We start from the raw sequence: 21,587 nt of genomic DNA, 5'->3' as shown, positions 1-21,587 counted from the left end.
CTCACCACCAACCCTGTTTAGCCCAGCCAGGTGCTTTGGACCCCAGCAAGAATGAGAGAAATGTTAAATCTCCAAAATCCACGTCTGGTGGTGGTGGTGCTCACAGTGGTTCAGTGAGGCCCTTCCTTCCAGAGGCGGCCCCTGCTTCCATGGAGGAAGAGTGACATTCCTAGGTATTCTCTCTCTATCCCTCATTCAACCTTCCCCAGTGAAGCTGCGTGCGTGACTATGCCATTCACTTCTCTCTGCCAAACTGGCCTCTTTTCAAAATATAGTTCGCCCTTGAACAATGTATTATAGTGTTATATACTGTATTCTCACAATAAAGTAAGCTAGGATAAAGAAAATGTTATCAAGAAAATTATAAGGAAGATACACTTACGGTACTGTGCTGTCTTTATAAAAAAAAAATCCACATTTAAGTAAGTAGACTCACACAGTTTAAACTATGTTGTTCAAGGGCCGACTGCACATGGATTTGGATCAGTGCCTACCCCTGCCATGTAGTAAGGGCCCTGACCCTTTAGTTGTTTGGCTGTGGCACTAGGCCAGGTGGAAAGTCTGAAAAATTCAGGGGTGAACTATTAGCAACCCCACCGTGGACATCTGTCTATACTGTGTCTTCTGATTGAGTAGTTATCACAGTTCTCATGTTTTCATCCCCATTTGTCTGAGGACTCTGTGGATCTCTCAGTTGGCTCTGAACTAGAGAAGGGAGAGGGGGTACTATGGACTGTACCTCCACCAATCCCAAGAGTTGTAATTATCTTGATGATGGGAGGCAGTTCCTGAATCCTCAGTTAGGGGATCAAGCAATGAAAGATATCCACAGCTTGCCGTCTAATAGGTCAGTGACTGTGTGACCAATTACAATGTGGCTAACAAAATAGATTTTAATTCAACTTATGAAGCGCTGGGGGTTGGGGAAGATTCTGCTTTAAATGTGACACTAAGCAGGTGGTAAAGGACCATTATCTCACTATCAATCAAGCTATGTTCTGAAAATTGATTTGTAAACTCCTTTACACCCTGGAACTGCTTTCCCGTAAAGATAATAAAAGCCGGAAGGATAGTGGATATAGGCAAGGCTCTGGAGCTAGGCTGCCTGAGTCTGAAACTGGATCTGCCACTTAAAGGATTTCATCGAATCCAAGACTTCAAGGATTGTTAAGATGCATCATTATTTTAGTACCAGTGACAAAAACACTCGCAGTTCAACGATGACACCGTGCTTGAACAACAGTCCTGAGATACCACTGAATGCTGCACAGCAGTGCCCTACTGCTCTCTCTTGCTTTTATCTGTTCAAGGAGATTTGACGATGTTTCTTGCCTTCAGTTGCAATGCTTCACCTGTGACAAGTGTTTGTTTTGCCTGTATCTCAATAGCAAACAAACACGGCCGCATCTTTTTTTTTTTTTTTAAGATCATATATATTTATATATAGAGAGAGCCCAAGTGAGGTGAGTGGGGAGGGCATAGGGAAGAGGGAGAAGCAGACTCCCCGCTTAAGCAGGGAGCCCCATGTGGGGCCAGATTCCAGGACTCTGGAATCATGACCTGAGCCGAAGACAGATGCTTAACCGACTGAGCCCCCCAGGAGCCACATCTTTCTATGGGTATCATCCTTTCTATGTAACTGATTGTTGCTATGTGAGAAAATACGGAATCGCAGTTTATTGCTCCAGTGATAAACATTTTCCTCACTGATGTCAAATTAACACTCCACTGCTCTGTTAGAAGGCCACACTGATTCTGAAGAGTGTAATTTATAAGTGGGTAATGGAGAAAAATAACCCAGCACGCATGGCTCAAACATTTACTCTATTTTCAAAACCGACCTATTTGCAACTAATCCATCGACATGGAGTAACAAGGAGACACATAAAAGAAGTGATGTGATGGGGATCCCTGGGTGGCACAGCGGTTTAGCGCCTGCCTTTGGCCCAGGGCGTGATCCTGGAGACCCGGGATCGAATCCCACGTCGGGCTCCCGGTGCATGGAGCCTGCTTCTCCATCTGCCTGTGTCTCTGCCATTCTCTCTCTCTCTGTGTGTGACTATCATAAAAAAAAAAAAAAAAAAAAAAAAAAAAAAAGTGATGTGATGACTGTAGGAGCTGTTGTGTCCAGGTTCACACAGGCAAAGACTGTATCAGGGAAGCTAACCGGGGCTGGGACCCCCATCGACCCTAAAATGCACATCCAATGCAGAGACCTTAAAATAGGAAAAAAGCTGTATCTTCCAATTGATGAAACACACCATTAGCATGGTGATCTTAAACAAATGACTCAACCTCTTCAAGCTTCCATCTACTCATTTGTAAAGAGGGGATAACATTACCTATCTCTTAGGGTTGGTCTCAGGATTCACTGAGCCTGTCTTCGTTAGCACAGACACACAGTTCTCATTAAATGTGTTATTATTTTAAATAATGATCAGGCTTTTAGACTGCCTACAGAAAATCCTACCTAACAGCACAGTTAAAATAATGGGAAAGTTGTCCAGAGCCAGGCTCCCTCTGAGCTCTGAGCAGGACAGAGTGCTCAGGGTAAAGAAAGATACAGGGCTCCCCAACAGTTAACTGGAGATCCTTATACAGAAGAGGGCGGAACCCAAAGCACCAGGCTCTGTGGTTGTTGACGAGTTCTACTCAGTTTAACAAATACCTATTCACTCTTACTTTGTATATTTTAGGAGCTGGAAACATGAAGAAGAATGAAGATAAGTTTTTCTGACCTTGAGGCTCGCAAGGATTCATTGGCCTGGATGTCAAAGAACAAGGGTGGAGATGATGAAGGAGGGTTCTGGGAAGGAAGCTGGGAGTTCAAAGGCAGAGGAAGAGGGAGTGGTGGTCAGAATCTGCATGGGTCATTCAGAAGGCCAGTCACAGAGGAAGGGAGCCCATCGTGATGCTTTTTAACCAGGGGTGGAAGAAATAAAATCCCACAACCAGAACCACCAATATTGCAATCATTCAGAAAGAGGCAAAAGATCACTACATCACTTGGGTTTCTAGAGACAAATCTCCACTTGGCCATCACTCTTATCAGACAATAAGCAAAAATTAGAGACCTGGTAAGGCTCAGTGCAAAAGATCAGCAGCACGAGCAGCCAGGTAGAGAAGAACTCTATAGTAAGCATGGCTCCTCAGCATACAGTGAGTTATGGTTTGCACACGAGGCTGCTACTATATTTTTAGGGTAGAAAAAATAGGATTGTTCTCTTTCTCTTTGCCCTTTGAAGTACTCACCACCTTACTCTTAGTAGCAAAATTAAATGGGTCATGTGAAAGCAGGAACTGCTGTACGGTCGGACAAACTGTCTCGGGTCTGCAGTCAACCGCCAACAGTAGTCTCCAATATTTACTTGGCTTGTCTTGTGTGGAAGCTCCAGTTGACCTTCTCATGAGTGCTACTTCTATTAAATGGCTTAGAATTAAAAGGTCATTTGAAGCATCAAGTCTAGCTGCAAGAAGGGGCAAGTTTAACAGCTTTCCTTATCCCTAAGGCTTGTGTCTCAGGATCAGCCATCCTGTGCCCTCCAGGGAGAACAGCCTTAGATTTCTGGTCAACCCAGGGACCTCTGTGTTCACTGTGCCACTCAGAGTACATCAACTCCAATTTGGCCCTGAAACTAGCAGCTCATTCATTCAAACCATCAGAAAAGTTCTGAAGGACAAGGATCTAGTCTAAGCATGGAAGCTACAAACATTATGCCCTGAGGGAGTATCCAATGGGCTGGACAACACCAGATCCCAAGTGGGCTTGTAGGGGGACTCATGGGACAGAAAGAGCAGGCTCTGAATTTATCCTACAAGGATTCATGAAGGGCCAACCATGCCTGGAACACTGAATGGAAGTGGTTTAGGAAGAATATACAGCATAGCCAACATAAACAGGTGGACAGGAAGGGTTCATATAGGAGGAACTGGGGCTGGGCTCAGGGAGGAGGGATCAAATGGGTGGTTCACAACAGAGGAACAGAAGAAGAGAAGCAGGACCAAAATCAGGAGTGCCATGAATCATACTGAGTGTATTTCACTGGAAAGGCAAAGAGAAACCAGCAAAAGATTTTTTTTTTAAGATTTTATTTATGAGAGAGAGAGAGAGAGAGGCAGAGACACAGGCAGAGGGAGAAGCAGGCTCCATGCAGGGAGCCCGATGTGAGATTCGATCCCGGGACTCCAGGATCACACCCTGGGCTGAAGGCAGGCGCTAAACTGCTGAGCCACCCAGGGAATCCCCAAAAGATTTTAAGCAATGTAACAATAGAATTCCCTTTGGGGAAGACCGATTTTCCCATTTTTGGAGGCATGGGAAGCAGATGGGATACAGGAAGATCCATCTTGAAGCTTCTATGATGATGGTTCAGTATATCATTTTTGCTTGAATAAATGAGGAAGAGATGATATGGGAACAGTCTGAACAAATAGCAGTAAATCTCTCTTATAGCCTCTGAGTTTTCTGTCCTGACCATCTTCTGAATGTTGTGGAGAAGGTATACAAGAAGTTATAGTCAAAGAAAGCAAAGAGGGAGGGAGGAAGCGAGAGAGAAAGGAAAGTAGAACTTACACTAATTTAGCACTACATCTGAAAAGAAACTTGTGCAAAATATTTATATATCTTAATCTTAAATTGTGGAAATCCATCATCCTGGTACTTAGCAATGCAATACTCAGGGGTGGTGACTATTAGAATAGTTGCTGTCTGAGTATCTCTATTATTCATAATAAATGTGCTTGTTATATGTAATCGCTTTTTAAAACCTCCAAGTAATTGGACTACCTATGTAACTGGACATGTCGACTAGTCACAATAGCTCATTGCTGAAAATTCTGCCATTGTATGTTGAATGCAGTTGACATTTATGGGCGTTCTTTGATGGTTCAGGTTCTCAAAGTGGTTCAAGGTCATTATTAGGAACACTGGTCCCTACAGGGGCCGCATAGGCACAAATAGCATCGACATTTGGTTAACTGAGGATTCTAGATATTTTGGATATTATAGATTTGGATATTATAGATGATAGATCTAGATATTATAATTGAGAAGACTAGTAAATTGGGTTCTCATTTATTAAGATTTTGCTATAAATGAATCCAAGGAAAAGAGGATCTCAAAGTCTTAAAAAACAACTATACAGTAGGAAAGTAAATGAAAATTTAGTCCTCAAGGTGGCTTTGGTAGTTCATCCAATTACGTACATGCCTTTTACCTGCATAAAAGTAAAAATTATAATACTAGTAATAATAAAGTTTGTGTAACACTTTACAATTTACTTTATACATACGTGATCTCATTTATCAAATGCCAGTTACTACCTGGGTGTAGAAAGTTACAAATGGAGAACCATTCTTTAGAACCACTTCTTTCTTTTAAAGAAGTACTCTTTAATGTGAAGTGTTATATAAGCTGCCAGTCAAAAGCTACCAACTGAACTGGAAGCTCTTCATAGCACTGTTCCCTATCCAGCAGAGTTCTGAATCGGGAAAATGACTTTACCATAAAATGGTCTCCAACACTGGGGGTCTCATAGCCTGGGCTCAGACAAAATTATGACAAGTGGGTATTCCTTTCAAGTAAGTGTGGGAGAAAATAGTAGACTTTGGAAGGAAATTATTTACCTGTTGTAAACGAAAATTAATTCCTGAAGGGTTTAGGGTGTAATTCTCTAGATTACCACTTCTAGAGAACTAAATGAGATCCTAGAGCTCTGGATGGTTTATTCACGCGTATGCATGTGTGTGCATGTGTGCACGTGCGAGTGATTAACTCCCAGGGAATAAGACATTCTGTAACAGAAGTTCAAAATGACTGCACAGTGACCTTAACCACTATCATAATTGTAGTAGTCTACTGTTTAGAGACTGAGAACTCTCAAAGATACCAATAAAAAACAAAACAAAACCCAGAATCCCTGAAATGAAAGAAAGCATAGGGTTGACCATTTATACAGAGATTTACATCCTAAATACAAAGCCCTGTGACCAGATGACTGTTGACACAACTGAATTCACCAGACTGTGCATTCAGAAAGCAGTCCTTAGCACAGTTAGTTGTCAAAGGCAATGAATATACTACTTCTGCTACAGCCATCCGCAGCAAAGCTTGCTCCTAAACGCACCGTGTTTTCAGGAAGCAACCAATCCAAGGACAGGGAGGGATGAAACAGAACAGTGAGGGGTGGGGGAATATGCAGACAGAGCAGTGACTACTTGCCTTTTGAAAGTCAATATTCATTCATTCACCGACTAGCTGAGTGCCTACTATGTGTGAGGTTCTCTCTCATGCATATACCATTTTTAAAAAGCGTTTTAAAAAATTTGAAATATCTAGCTATATTCCAGAGTTTCTCACCTGCCCATCAAGATTGAGAACCAAAAGCTCCAAACCATTTTGTGTGTAATAAAATGGAAAATTAGTGGGGAAAGAGACAATTTTCAAGCGCTCTTGGGACTGAATCTTTGATCAGGTCAGTCTCTATAATATGTAGTTCAATGCTTTAAAAAAAATCCAAAATGGCTAAATAAACATAATGTAAAAATATTAGCAATGGTTGTCTCTGGGTAGGGGATCCTGAATGATCTTGCTCATTTTCTTGCTCATTTCACGTGCTTCTGTTTTAAATAATGTGACATGTATTACTTGGATAATCAGAATGAGAAAGTATTCTCAAGTTAGAACTGGTATGATATGTAAAAACCCAAAACAGATAAAATGTGACTGATTAGATTAAATGCAGGTAATTACTTAGCCATGAAATTGCCCTGCCCAATTAAATAAGCAGTCATTACTGTAAATGTATGCTTTACCATGGATTCTGCTAGATAAACTCCAGCACAGCTTTCCATGTGCTGGAATAAAAACTTGTAAGCATTGCAGACAAACTGGATTTTACTACCATGTGGGCAGCTATGCCTACGAAGCTCTTATTTTTATTTCCAAATTGTTTTTTGAGGTAAAAGCTAGAAGAGCTGCTTTCACCACTCTTCAAACCTTTTTATCTAAAAATATTTTTCCCTTTATGAGAAATACAATAAAGTCAAGATTTCAAATTCTTGGCCCCATTCAACCATAGCTGAAAATGAGGTAATTTTCTATGTCATTTTCTTCTAAAGCCATGGTCCCCAGGCTAGACAGTGGGGTTGAGCTACAAACTATACAATATGCATGTTGCGTCTGTAGCTGACTGCTGAGGCCACAGCCATGCTCTTTAGCATGGTCGTGTGCATGTGCGTGCACGCATGGTGTGTGTGTGCATGGTGTGCGTGGGGTTGGTGGGATTCTCAGCAGAGAAAGTACTGCAGTCACACAGAGCACACCGTCCTCCCAGCTCAGGGACTCAGCAACAAGCTTTTCTTCTTTACCCCTCGATATTCTCTGGGGCTCTGCAGGAGAGGGAGCATGCGCCTCCTCACAGCTCCTGTCCCTGGCATGCAGTGGTACTTGGCACACAGTAGGGCCTCATAAATGTACCCGCTGAATGAATAAAACTGGAAAACCCTTATGGAACAGAATACCCTTAATAATTTTAGGGTGATACCACATTATTTCTCGAGCCTCGATTCCTATCTCGTGACTTTCCAGAATAATTCTATTCCCAAATTAGAACCAAACAAGGACCTGTACGCATGACATCTTGACACATGTGAGAAGATGTGCATGGACAATGATGGCAGTTTTGTCACTTCAACACTATACACCAGCGTCCATTGAAGGCATGTCCTGCTAGTGAGCTTTCGGCAGATGTATACAATCACTAACCTATCTTTTCGTGCTTCTAGTCTTAAATGTCTCATGCTTCACTTTAATTGATTATAGTTGCCATCAGAGTGTCCCTAAACAGTATGTAATTACACAGTCATATCATCCACTTAAGGTTTAGTTCTTTTCTCATTTGGGGAGAAAAAGAGTGAACGTGACTCTTATAGATCTGCCCAGCCACATGTTTGAAGCAAGTCAATTGATTTCACAAGAGAATATTTAACATCTAAGACCCTTGCTCCCTGCTTATGTACCAATGAGTCATATTTCTTTTCAAGATTTCACTTTATGACCAAGGGGGAAAGGGTACGGGAAACATGTTGTTTTCTTGGTTACAAAAACTGTCTTCAGTACAACAGTATTTCAAAGATTCGTAATTTACCCTATTTAAGTGTTTCCTCTGATTTTGTTGGGTAAGCTCTCATTTGGAAATCTAGTTTTTTTTTTTTTTAACATTTTGCTAGAATATGCTTGAATGAAAAGGAAGAGCTCAAAAGTACCTTCTTTCAGAAAAGTCAACGAGTTCTACACAAGTAAACTGCACTGGTGGGGTTGGGGGGGGGTGGGGGAGGGAGGAGTAGAACATCTCCCCCAGCATCAGTTCCAAAACTTAAATGTTTCCATTAGCAAAGAAGGTCAGCACTTTGCTGAGTATTAAAGCACCAGTTATTCTGGAATACCTCATGCTAATCTGTGTTTCTGGAGCCGAATGATTTTTGTGGCTTTTCATCTAAGCAAAGAAAACAGTGATAATGGACATCTTCCAGCTGCATACCTCTGTGACATTCAATAGGTTTTATTTGGATTAAGAAATGCAATTGTTTTCAGAAGTTGAAGGAGACGAAAGTAAAATTGACATGTATACTTTTATGCCACTAAATTTTGAACTTGAGTCTTGCACTACATTTGAAAAACAGCAAAAACAAACAACAGGTTCAAATCCAGCCAGAGCCTAATTTACTCACCAGCAGGACATAGGGGTGATTTATGACTTGCAGTGAGTTGAAATGAAAGTAACCAACAAACAGCAAAGGCTGGAGACCAAATATCATAGTTTCTATAGCATCCTTACACAGACTCTTCATGAAGGCCTTGTGCACTTTTTAGTCTTATTAATGTGGCATGCTAGTGTAACAATCTATAAATGATGTCCAAAACTACATTTATTAAAATTTGTCACAAATACATTCCTAACCCCAGAAAGTGTGTTGTTACCTGGTAATTGCTACCATAAATAGACAAATAGTATCCTATGTTTGACAATACAAGATGCCTCGGCATCAGGAAAAAAAATCCTGATACCAGGATTAAGCCATTCTAAGAAGATTTCAGGTACTCTCTTTTGGACTCATAACCATTAAAATATATGATCAAGCTTGTCTGTCATTACAGAATTTTTGCATGCTTGTAAACCCCCCAACTCTAGAGTAGAACACAGTCCTCAAGCCATTCTCTTGGGTTAAGATGATTAATACTCAGTTAAAATTACTTCAATTGGGGAATATCAGGAGGAAAAAGAGGAACATGAGAATACTCAATTCTTTCCTAGTGTTTTACATTATCCTAATGAATTATGACAAGCCTTTCTTAAATCTCAAGGACTTATACACTGAACAATCATTCCATCTGTTTATTTTTTGTGCTCCAGTCCAACACTCCCTGCAGGATCCAAACTGGTCTTTGAGCAACTTCAGTGTTAATAATTTTGCCATTGCAGATTCACTTTGAAATTGGATAATTTTTTGCAGGGTATCCATGTCATTCAATTAAAATTTGCAAACCCCTTTTTTATCTTATATTCTCTTCGCCACACAGGCACATACACATGTGCATGGGGCCTGCCTCCCACCCCTACCTTGGGGTATACTGCCCCCTTCCTTCCTCCCTCCCAGCACAACAGGGTCTGGGTAAATCTCTCGTCCCAAGAAGTTCAGGCCAGCACAGACTCAAATTTGGAGATGCAGATAGCTATGCTCACGAGGATATACTGGCCTTTTATTACCAACTATTAGTCACTATCCCAGCTTGGCCTGGCGGGCAGGGTAGGGAGGATAATCACAACACCCACTTCTGAAAAGAGGGAGAAAAAGTTCATAATAAGCTTCTCCAAGCTGCCCATACTGAGGACCACTTTTGTAGTCCAGCACGCAAAAAACGATCCTGCTTATGCCAAATTTCCAAGTCGTTTCTCATTTTAAAATCATCTGACCATACTGCCGTTTTTGTTCGCAGATATCACAACAGATTTTTTTAAGGGGACAATTTTCTCTGTTTCATCTCTCTCACCCTCTTTCTTCTGGTGCATGTGGCAGCTGCTGTTTGATCTGTTCATTGGCTCTGATTTGTTTCATGTTTCAGCCAAAGATTAAAACTGCTCTGTAATTCTAAGCAGATGGGCCTGGGAGTGCAACCCTATAATTATACCTTCTCTCCTTGGCCCTCAAACTGCAAGCCTTCCATCCTAAGTTTTAAAGTCTGGGATCACTGGGGCTCCGTGTACACACCCTGGCAATTCAGGCAGGTCTGGCCCCACCGGACACCTCGGCAGGGCCCCCAGGGCTGGAGGCGTCTGTCCTGGAGCAGGACTCCCCAGGAAAGAGCCAGTCGGGTAGAGCTGCGGGGTTCACGGCTCCTGCCTTCCTAGATTATAGGGCTGGTGGGGTGGGGGTGGGGGTGGGGGTGGGGGATCACAGCGTGGCCCTGACCAAGCATCCATGCGTTCTGAAGCTCCACCCCGCTGCGGGTCCTGCTCGGAAACGGAGCGTCCTGGAGGGTGCTCGTCTGGCCCGCAGGGCCTCTGGAGGTTTGGTGGTGTGGAGGGAGCAGAGCCACGCTCCCGGCAGAGCGGCTCCGCCGAAATGTCAGGTGTCCACCCTTAGGGAGAGTTCGCTGGGGCTTCTGAATCAGCACAGCGTGCTATGCGGCCGCCGGCAGCGAGGGCCAACACCGACCTGGCACAAAGTCTGCCTTACCCTTCCCGGAGCGGTTCCTGGAACTCTGAAAGCGCTCGTGTTCTCTGGCTGCGGGTTCGCCGGGGCCCCGGAGGGAAGGCGGCAGGCGACGCGCGGCAACAGAACCATCCAGCAGGAGCGCGAAGGAGGCCGGTGTCCGGTGCCCGGCTCCGGGACCCGGGGGTGACAGCCTGGCTGCTCCGAGCCCCCTGCTCCTTGAAACTGCGCCCCGTGCGCTTGGGAGAGCGCCCTGAGCTCAGCCCCGGTCTGCAAACGCCACCCCCGCGGGCCCCGGCAGCTCGGGCAGCTCGGGCAGCTCGGGCACCTCGCGGGCCGCTCCTCCGCCCGCGCCGTCCGCTCCGCAGCCGCCCCAGCCGGGGCCACACCGCGAGCGCCTCCCGCGGGCGCCCGGACACCCGGGGCCCCGGAGCGCCAAGTGCACCCGTCCGTGAAAGTCTTCCCTGGAACCAGATGCAGTCCATCCGGGAGCCGAAATGTAGGGGCGTGTGTGTGTGTGTGCGCGTGTGTGTGCGCGCGTGTGTGCGCTGCGCCCTCCGGAGAGCACGCCCCGGCCGCCGGGGGCCCGCGGGGGACTCACCGTGAAGCAGGAGGGCCGCGGACAGGTACGCGAGCAGGAGGCGGCTCGGCCCGGACATCTCCGCCGCCGTCCAGGGACGCCTCGGCCCGGGGGACGCGACCAGGCGGCGGCGCGGGGACACCGGCGACCCGCCCAGGCCCCGCGCGTCAGGCGGCCACGGCGCGCCCCATGCCCGGGGGGCGCGGCGCGGGGGCTGCGGGGCGCGCGCTCCCGGCCCGGCCTGTCCGCCCTCCCGGCCTCGCCGCAGCCCCGCGCTCCGCGTCCCGCCCCCGCCCCCGCCGCGCGCGCCGCTCCGAGCTGCCGAGGCCGCCGCCGCCGCCGCCGCCGCAGCTGCAGCGTCTCTTCATATTTCCCGAGCGCCGCCGGCGGGGCGGCCGGGCCGCGGGCCGGGGGAGGGGCCGGGGGCGGGGCCGGGGCGGGGACGCGGGGGCCCGGGGCGCGGGGACATGAAAGGGCGCGCGGGGCGCCGCCTCCCCCGCCCCCGTCCGCAGCCTCCTGCCGGGTCCCCCGCGCGGCCCCTCCCCGCGCCCTGCGGCCTCGGCTCGCCCCCAGCTCCCCTTCCCCTCCCCGGCAGGTCCTTAACCTCCTCGGTCCCGCCAGCATCCCCCTGCCCGGTCCCGGGCTCCGCGCCCCTCTCCCTCCGCCCCTCGCCCTCCCCCCGCTCCCCCCGCTCCCCGCCGGCCAGGAAGGCCGTGCCCTTCGCCCTCCCGCCTCCGCCCGGGGCCCCGGACCCCTTTCCTTCCCTCCGCGGGGATGGGGGCACCGCTGGTGAAAGCCGTTCCCAAGGGGGCGCGGGCCGCGGGGGGAGGCCGGCTCGCGGGACGGGGGCGCCCCGGCAGGGGAGAAAGGGCGACCGGGAGCCCCGGGGCCGGTTGCCGGGCGGAGCGGAGCTCTGCACAGCTGCTCGCGGCGGGGACGCTGCGGCGGCGCCCTCGGGGGAGCGGGGCGCGCCCTAGGCGAGGATCGTGACCACGCGCCAGAGCCGGGCCCCCCGCGAGCCCGGACCCGGCACAGGCCCCAACGTGTGAGGGCAACGGCGGAGGCAACGGGAGGCAAAGGACTTGTTGAGACAAGGGACAACTCTCGGGGAACCACGCGCCGTCAGTGCCCGGGCTGGGTTCCTCCGCTCTCCCAGCCCCAGTCTTGACTCTGGTTGCGGCTGTGGCCCAGGGCAGGCCTGGTCACTTTGACGGTGGCTTTTAACACCCGAAGGCAGGACAGGCTTCCAGTCTCTCTATTCCCCCGGGCTCGGGTACGTCCCCTCCGGGGCAGCTGGGCTGCTGGGCCGCGGTGCCAGGCTCCAGGCTTCTCTTCTCGGGGCCTCTCCCCTGCAGAGCTCCTCCCTGGGCCGTCCACCAGCCCCCAGGGGGCTAAATGTCACCTCCTCCTCACACTGGGATAAGGAGCAGCCACGGGACCAGATGGAATCAAGAGAACATTTCTTGACTCTGCTAGTGTTTTTCAGAAGTAAAACACTTAAAAAGAATGCCTAATTTCCCAAGAGAGTTCTCTGCCCCTTTGAACAATGTAACAATTCAACTCCTTATGCTCTAGACTTTCAAAACTAGTGGGACCTTAAGCATAGGCGTAAAACTTAGTAAAAATAGACAAGAATACATTTGACAGTTTCTAGCTGTTCCATTTCTTTTTTCTTTTTTCTTTTTTTTTTTTCTGGGAAAGCCATGGGTCTTTTGATGAGATGGTGCTGATTCTGTTTGATGTGCTTCAATTTTTATCACCATCATTATCATCTTTCCATCTTTAATATGAGGGATCATAACTTGTACCACCTGCCTGGCTCGCAAGGATGTTGTGAGGATTATGAGCCAATGTTTGCAAATCTCAGAGATGAAAGACTCCGTGTGTGAGAGAAAGGGAAGATTGAGCAGGAGCATTCTTTTGTGCTAGGTTTGCTCTGCAGCATCTCTCTGGACCCACTTTGTTCCTGGTGTCTGGCTTGTCCCTTTTACAAGGTTTGGGTAGCAGATTATGATTTGTTGCATTTGAATGTTGCCCAAAGGTCAGTCGTGTTTAAAGTGGGAACTTGGTTTCCTCACGAATGTTGGGCAGTTGGAAATGATGTAAACAGCATACTTGGCTGCTTAAAGCAGCACATTAGCCTTGTCACCAGGAACACATACTAGGCAGTGTTTAGCTTTTCTATGCCTTCTAGTCATTTGGTGCTTTTTTAGTCTATCAGCGAATATTTGAAACAACAGGAGAGAATGCTAGGGATGGAGCGTTCATGAATAAGCAACTGAGTTGATAGTAATTGAAAAATGTTAAGGTCATCACATGTTAGCAGAAGAATTAGGTAATATATTTAGTTAAATAATTATTTGATTCAGTTATTTAAAAAGAAGAAAACTAGCAGGCCAGCCAATAATTTGGTGTTGTTTTGACAGTCAAGTTGATTCCGTATTTGTTTTTCCAACTGGTTTTACTGGTGTGCTATAAACATAGCCAGAATGATGTCATCAGCATAAAATGTGTTTTGCCAGTTTACTTTCCTTATGTAGTGTCATCGATTTAAAGGCTCGACCCTCAACCCTCAACATAATTTCCAGCCAGAGTTGCTACTCCCAGAAATTCCCTCATTGCCTCTGCCTTGTCCTGGCTGTAGGGTTCACTCTCTGTATTAGTTTTTACTCTTGCCCAGAGTGTGTGGACTTTTGAGAGAGAATAATGAAAATAGTGGGAATTTGTCTTAGAGTGATTACATAGTACGTGGCTATCTGTTTGGAATTGGGATGAGGACCTTTTCAGGGGGTGGTAATAAGGTGGCTGTGAGCACCAGCTCAGTAGCTGCCCCCTGCCCCCACCCTTGCAACCTGCACAAGGAATTCCCCCAAACATCCTACAAGGACCAAGCTTGGAGCAGGAGCGTGTGTAGTTAGGCCCTGGTGATAATGGCAGGAGTCCTTGGCCCTGGGCGGCTGGACAAGGTACCCTCAGCAGTATCAGCAAGTACGTTCCACTAGTCAGAGCTACTCATGACTAACCTTTGGCATGTTGATGGGGAAGAGGAAACTCAAAGGGGCTGACTTCCCAGCCACACGGCAAATCAGAGACACGCTCAGAACTCCTCTGATTGTTCCGTCACCAGCTCACAGGACCTCTCACATGCTTGGCAAGTGGTCTTTTCCCACGGACACTGCTGATCCTAACTCAGAGCCTCTACAGTTGGCTCCGTCTCGGAGTCAGGACCAGCCCTTTGCTTTTGCCCAGTAACTGAGTCATGAGCATATTTTCTAGAAGGGACTGGGCTGGCCACATAGCTTGAGTGATCACCTTGGCTTGGTTTTCTTAGGAGGGTGTCTCAAGTATTAGTGAGCAGAGTAGTGGGCAGCTCACCTGCATGGTTACCCTGGGAGGGACAGGGACCAGTGTCCTTTAAAGCCTGTGCTACAATTTGGTTTCCTAATCAGTCTTTGGAAAATTGATTAAAGGTATACAATCATGAAAATCATTGCAAATTTAGGGATTCCATGTCTTTCAGTCCTTGAAAAAAAAATGATAGTTTTAAGAAGGCTCAGAGGAATGAAAACCTGAATTCTGAAATGTATTCAACTATGAATAAGGTTGAAAGCATTTTACTACTGCTGCGTCTTCAGAGGATAGGAAGTGTCACTAGGAACAGACTTTTTTTGACACTTGCTGGACATCAGTAACCAGGTTGTGACACGTGGAAATGCCTCTGAGTATCAGAGCCTCGGGACAGGAATGGTGTCTATCACAACTCAACCCCTTTAAAAAGGCACCTGTGTCAAGGTTTCTGTCTTTTGCCCCCAGGAGGACTTCAGTAGTTGATTAAGACATTACATTTTAGAGATGCCTGGGTGGCTTAGTGGTCAAACGTTTGCCTTTGGCTCAGGCTGTGATCCCAGGGTCCTGGATCGAGTCCTGCACCGGGCTCCCCGCATGGATCCTGCTTCTCCCTTTGCCTATGTCTCTGCCTCTCTCTGTGTCTCTCATGAGTAGATTAATAAAATTTTTAAAAAGACATTACATTTTGATAATCTTCTATAGCTTCCTCATAGGCAGAGCTAATTAAATTATCCTGAGGTGTCCTTAGAAAGGGATATAAATCTGAGTTACATTTTTAAAATATGTTATTTAGGAAAAACTCAATTTTGAAAATAAAGTGGGGTTTAGGTGCGTTTCTGAGTGACATGGTCTTCGGAGCTTCAGAAATTAAAGGTTATGTGCCATTGTATACTCATGACAGTTATCAGAGGAAAGCACTAAAATGTGAGCTTAGCATTCATTCATTCATCCATTCATCCATTCATCCATCTGACACACAGTGACCACCGCTGAATATAGATATGTATGTACACCCATCCCGAAGTAGGGAGAGATATGCATGAGGATGGCCCAGCTTACCCACCCATTCACCCTATGTCACAAATCCGTTTGGGGGGCTGGGATGACAAGACTTGGGACCCTTAACCCTGAAGGAAAATATGAGATCAACGGGGACAGGAGGCAATAAAGGGCCTCAGTAACATTTTTGTCTACACTTTCATGTGCCTCTTATAATATTCTTTCTTGTAGTGCTGGTTGCCCTGTCTAACTGCTTTATCTGCTTAACGAGATTACTTGGCTCTTTGAGGGCAGGAAGAAAATTGGGTATTATGTTTGCCTCTCCTCCCCCCCAATCCCTTCACAAGTCTTTCCATAATGGGCATTTGTTGGGCTGTTAGATGAGGCAGGATAAGATCAGCCCCTCAAGAAAGAGTCTTTATGAGGCCTACACCACCCTAAGCCACTGCGGCACACAACTACAGAAACAGGAAGACACAGAAACGCTAGTATTCAATCCGAGCATGCCCTGTGTTGTTAGGGCACACATAGCAACGCTCAAACATGTTTGTCAAAGGAGAGGCAGTGTGGCACACTCGCTAAGGAGCCAGATTCACCAGGCTCAGATCTTTCAGCTAGAGGACCTTGGGCAAGTTACTTAACATGGCTTTGAAATGGGGGCAAGAGTAGCATGTGCCCTGCATGTAGTCAAGCACTATGTAAGCACACCCTAAAAAATGACTCGCTGACAATATTGACCTCAGACTAGACCATACAGTTTCAATGATGGTGAAGACACCCCCAAGAGGGGAAAAATTGAGTTTTGGTGGGAGAGGGTGTGGGAAAAAAAAAAAAAAAACCCACAACAACTCTCCAAAGGGGCACAGTACTGTATATTGACATTACTTATAATTTAATGGGGGTAAGGGGACAATTAGGACTAAATGTCTAAAAGGCTCCTTGTAGGCCAATAATGAGAAAAATTTGAATAACCGTTCTAGAGGAATAAAGTAAGAGTAGTTCTATTATAATTAATCACAGAGAAAACATTTATAATAACTTCACTTCTTTAACTCACTTGATATGTTTTGATTGCATGAAACCAAACGTGTTTCACTTCAGCTGACCATCTGGTGTGACAATCTACCATCTGATTATATCATCATAATATCACATCCAAATTGTTTATCTTTGATATAGATACTTTAGCGATTACTAGCTTCTCTTCACAGATGGGAAAGCTGAGGCCAAACAGATCAAGGTTTGCCTAAAAGTCATACGACTTTCCAGGGATAGAATTTCCTAACTTCCAAAGAAGGTGTATTTTCATCTCTAAGGCCACACCACCAAAAATAAGTGCCTTTTACCTCTCAGATGGAAACAACAACAAACACAACTTTGCGTTAGATGTGTTTGGAGACATTCAAGCTAAAAAAGCAACACCATAGAGTCTATTTGGACATTTCTTGCAACTGTCATCTAGGTGGTTGGTGCTGCAGTTTTGCTGTTTTACATGTAAAATATCTGAACAGTCCAATTTCTAGAATGAATGGTTGAAGTCTATAAAATGAGAGGGTTGAGCAGATGGTCACAAAAGTGCTGCCCGCTGCTGTGAGTCTCTGAGCTCCTCAGTATTAGGACGTGGCCAGCCCTATCAGAACTACACATCTGTGTTTACTGTGCTTTTGGTCGTGTATATGCGGAGTGATGAGCTGTGTAGGCATGACTACATGTAATCTGATTTCATCTCCATAGAGAACAGGTCTCTAAAGCAGTGTTGAGTTTAAACAAAACAGTCATCCGGGCCACCCACTGCAACATCACCAGGTCCAGAGCGATGCCTAGCCTCTGCATTTGTGTAACATTTTGTAATTCTCAAAAGACTTCCAAATACATGGTCTCTTTGGATCTTCGTGCCGTTTTGCAATGGCCAGAAGACTGCCGACGGCTGTTCTGATTTAAAAATGCCAACTTGAGCTTCAGAGAGGACTATGATGTCTGTGCTAAGATTTCATGACGCAGAACACTTCACAATCTTCTATCTCCATGCACTGACAATATTACTTTAATTATATCAGGACATAGCAGGCCCTAACTTAGGCCCTCACCATTTTGTTTTTTATACAGAACTTGGTGTCCTTGCTCTATCCTCTATCCTTAGGCAGGCAGCTGAGAGAATCTTTTATAAATAGACACAGCACTCAAAAAGTATCAGAGTTTGGTTAAAAATAATCATATTAATCTAGGAAAACTTTAAGGGTATATAGTTTATTTTCTCACATTTTATCTCCATATTTTTCATAAGCTTTAGACTGGTGCCTAAATTAGTACTTATTCACAACCTCTCAATTAATTAGACAGCTCCTAATATTTTACTGTAATGGATCCATTGAGTCAAATGAAAAACAGCCAGTATGCTAGCAAATCGTGCTGGAAAATAGACAAGGAGACAAGAAACCGAGTCATGTACACTAACCAACCTCATACAACAAGAGGCCAGCAGGCAGTAAGTTCATCCAGAACAAAACAGTGTGCTTAGGAAGGAGTCTCTGGTTGTAAAAGTCTAACATGGACCTTTTGGTTGACCCTACACCACTGGGGATGCCATCTAGCCATGGGGCAGGACAGCACCTCTAGGATGAATGCATGGCACCCACAGTGTCTGCAGGTAGAGTTAATTAAGCAGGTGGTCAAGGCATAAGTTAGGCTTGAGGCCAGAACTCACTCCTTTCGTGATGGGATGGGAGAAGGGTTGAGTAACTCTAAAAGTCAAAGTGAAACAACTGACCATAAAGCAGATGGTAGAAATGCCAAATTGGTACACTCACATTTGGAGGGATGGAGTTTGCCTGTGATGGGTGGTGAGGAGCCTTGAGTTTAGCCAGAGCGTTCATGGCCACAGAAGGACTGAGTCCCAGGGTCACACAAGCTGGGGTTCAGATCCAGAGCTGTGACCAGATTCTGGGTCTCCCATCTCATTTCAGAGCATCCTGCACTTCTACCTGCTGATTCAGATGTGTATTTTCTGTCTCATAATTCTCCAAAACTTGGAGAGCATGACCTTATGAGGCATTATGTTTGTTAAATTAATTATGCTTTGGATTTCCTCTTAAATATATGTTCTGCATCATTAATTCTCTCCTTCACTGCATCGATTCTGCCTTTGTTGCTTCCGGAGCCACAATTAGGTTCTTCTATCCAAGATCCAAATAATTTCTACTTCACAAAAAGCTCCTGTTTTCTAATCATGTAAGTTTTAACATTGTAAACTAAGTGATTTGAATTTTATCTGTGGTACTTATGTTGTTGTTGTTGCTGTTGTTGTTTGTCTCCATCATGGTAGCTGTTGACTTTGTGCTCTTCTGTGCAGGATGGCCATTGTGATTCAATGAGATGAGCCACTGGGGAAAACCGTTCCTGAAAAATTCATTCATGTTGCAAAGCAGGCCTGGGGAGAGATGGATAAAGGAGGGAAAATAGAATCTACATTTTGATACCGATTCTGACATACTTTCCTAGATCCTCCAACTCATCTTTCTAATATTTTAATGCAGAATGAAGTACAAAGATTTTTTTTTGCTGTTGCATAACTGGCAAGTATGCCAAGATGTGGTACCTCTCTAAGGACTGACAGGTAGAGGAAGGAGCAGGAGTTGACTCCATGCTTCCCAGAGGAGAGGCTAAGGCTTTCCCGGCCCACCCTGAATTTAACATGGTGCTAGGTTGCCATCAAGCCCATGGAAGCCACGGTGGCAGACAGACTTTCTGAGACCCGATGCTTTTTAGAGTCCGAACAGCTTGTTAGAAGGCCATTTGAAGAAGCTGACCCCACATATTATTCTTGAATTTAGTAACTCAGGTTTAAAATCTTAATCTACTCCCCTATACACAGTTTTGCACAGAAGACACTCCATTCCCCCCTCGCACACACACACACATCCACTGCTCTGCCCTAGAGATAGGACCTTCCTATGGCGCCCAAGCATTTGTGCAGAGCTGAGCCTGGCTGTAGGAGGTGGGTGCTGGAGCATAAGAGCTCTAAAGCAATTCACAGACAGCAGTCATTGTTACAATGACTGCCAGGGGACGAGTCTACAAATGCAGTTGTCTGGCTCAACACTTTAAAAATCTTCATCTTCAAGTGCCCATCAATAAATTAATGGATATATATTTATATACATATATATACTCAGTCATCAAGAAGAATGAACTCTTGCCATTTGCAACAACATGGATGGAACCACAGAGTATAATACTAAGCTAAATCAGAGAATGACAAATACCAAATAATTGCAGTCATATATGGAATTTAAGTAACAAAGCAAATGAGCAAAAGGGGGAAAAAAGATGCAAACCAAAAAACATACTCTTAACTATAGAGAACAAACTGGTGGTTACCAGAGGTGGTTACCGTGGGTGGTGGGATGGGTTGAATAGGTGACAGGGACTAAGGAGTGCATTCATTCTAATGAGTACTGGGTGATGTATGGAAGTGCTGCATCACTATATTGTACACCTGAAACTCATGTAACATTGTATTTTGACTACGCTGGAATTAAAATTAAAAACTTAATTTAAAAAAATAACAAAAAGCCCTCAAAACCCTCACCTTGGATAATAGATTCCTCAGCCCAAAGAGGTAAGTTGGTGGTTAAGCATGTCTCTGACCAGCGGTCACTAACATCCTATTATAACAAAATTATTTGAAAACATATAGCAGCTCTATCCAATAAGCCAAAGAACAGGAACAATCTAACAATAAGGAAGAACAGGACAAGAAACATTAACTGAAAAATCTTAGAATAAAGCTGCCATATACAGAGAGCCAAACACAAAGAAAGGAAAACATTAAAACCCTTTTTCTCTTTGTTCAGCAAACAGTTACTGAGCATCGAGTCTTATTTGTCCTCTCACACAGCCCTCAGATCTTAATTCAGATGTCACTTCCTCCTGGAAGACTTCCTGGACCTCAGACCACAGCCCGCACAGCAGCCCGGACCTCATCAAGTGATGCCAATCCACTTGACTTGATGACTGTGGGAAGGCAGGGCCTCAGGCCAGCATCCAGGACAGGCATGGCACAACATGCATTAAATAAGTTTTTGCTGAATGATTAAGAGGATGAATACCATGTTCTACACATCCAGCTAGGGGCTAGAAATATAAATGTGAGTCGAACAGAATCCTGCCTCTGCAAGCTCACAGCCAGCATGAAGAGTGTGTTGAGAATCATAACTTCTCCTGCACACGTTCTGTTGATAATCTGACTCAGGGCAATGTGAGACCACAGGGAATCTGGGATATCATAAGGAGGTGGGTCAGGACGTTTATTTTCAACTCTGCTCCTGCCAGTTAATGCTCTCTTAGGCCCCTCCCAGGACTGAGTCCTGTCCTGAAGGAGGGGAAGGAGAATTTTTATATCTACTGGGCTTTGCTGGAAGGAGAAAATGGAGCCAGGGGAAACTAAATAATCGTTGTTGATTTCCCAGCACCCTGCTACTATGTACTGTTCAGAAGGCACTGAAAGCATAGCTTGTGAACTTGATCTTAAGACATACGGTCTCCAAAGGATATTACTTTTGTCATGAGGCAATGACACTTCTTATTCATCATCTCTAACTTTGCAACCAGGACATACATGGCAAGGGCATGCATTTGAGGTACGGAAAGTACATAACCCAGTGGGACAGTGGCTGATACCTTGTCCAACACCCATCCTAGCCTTTGGATTTAGTGCATCCTTGCATTTGGGGTGGAAATTTGACCAGTTGAGGTCCTGCATTTCCCAGCGTTCCTGGTGGAGAAGAATGGTAGTGAGATTTCAGGTTACATCAGATGAAGGTCTGGGAAAACAATCTCCGTCCCTTGCCCTTCACATTCCTCTCGATGCTGTGCTCCAGCATTACCTGAATTAACTCATCCAGTTCTCACTGGTGAGCATTGAGCTATCATCCCCATCCTACCCTCA

General features: G+C 45.6%; 1 protein-coding gene across 1 annotated transcript in view; it reads right to left on the bottom strand.

Annotated features, from left to right (window-relative positions):
* The window catches only part of APCDD1 (APC down-regulated 1), a 31,446-nt gene extending 19,984 nt beyond the window's left edge, over positions 1-11,462 (bottom strand). The window contains exon 1 of the mRNA XM_038543878.1: positions 11,315-11,462. Coding sequence (XP_038399806.1) covers positions 11,315-11,372 — 58 coding nt within the window. The 5' untranslated portion in view covers positions 11,373-11,462. The remainder of the gene's footprint in view (positions 1-11,314) is intronic.
* Between the last annotated feature and the right edge of the window lie 10,125 nt (positions 11,463-21,587).

This window comes from Canis lupus, chromosome 7, assembly GCF_011100685.1.
Source record: "Canis lupus familiaris isolate Mischka breed German Shepherd chromosome 7, alternate assembly UU_Cfam_GSD_1.0, whole genome shotgun sequence".
Classification (NCBI taxonomy): Eukaryota; Metazoa; Chordata; class Mammalia; order Carnivora; family Canidae; genus Canis; species Canis lupus.
The sequence above is the reverse complement of the archived record's forward strand: the minus strand, read 5'-3'. Positions and strand labels throughout refer to the sequence as shown.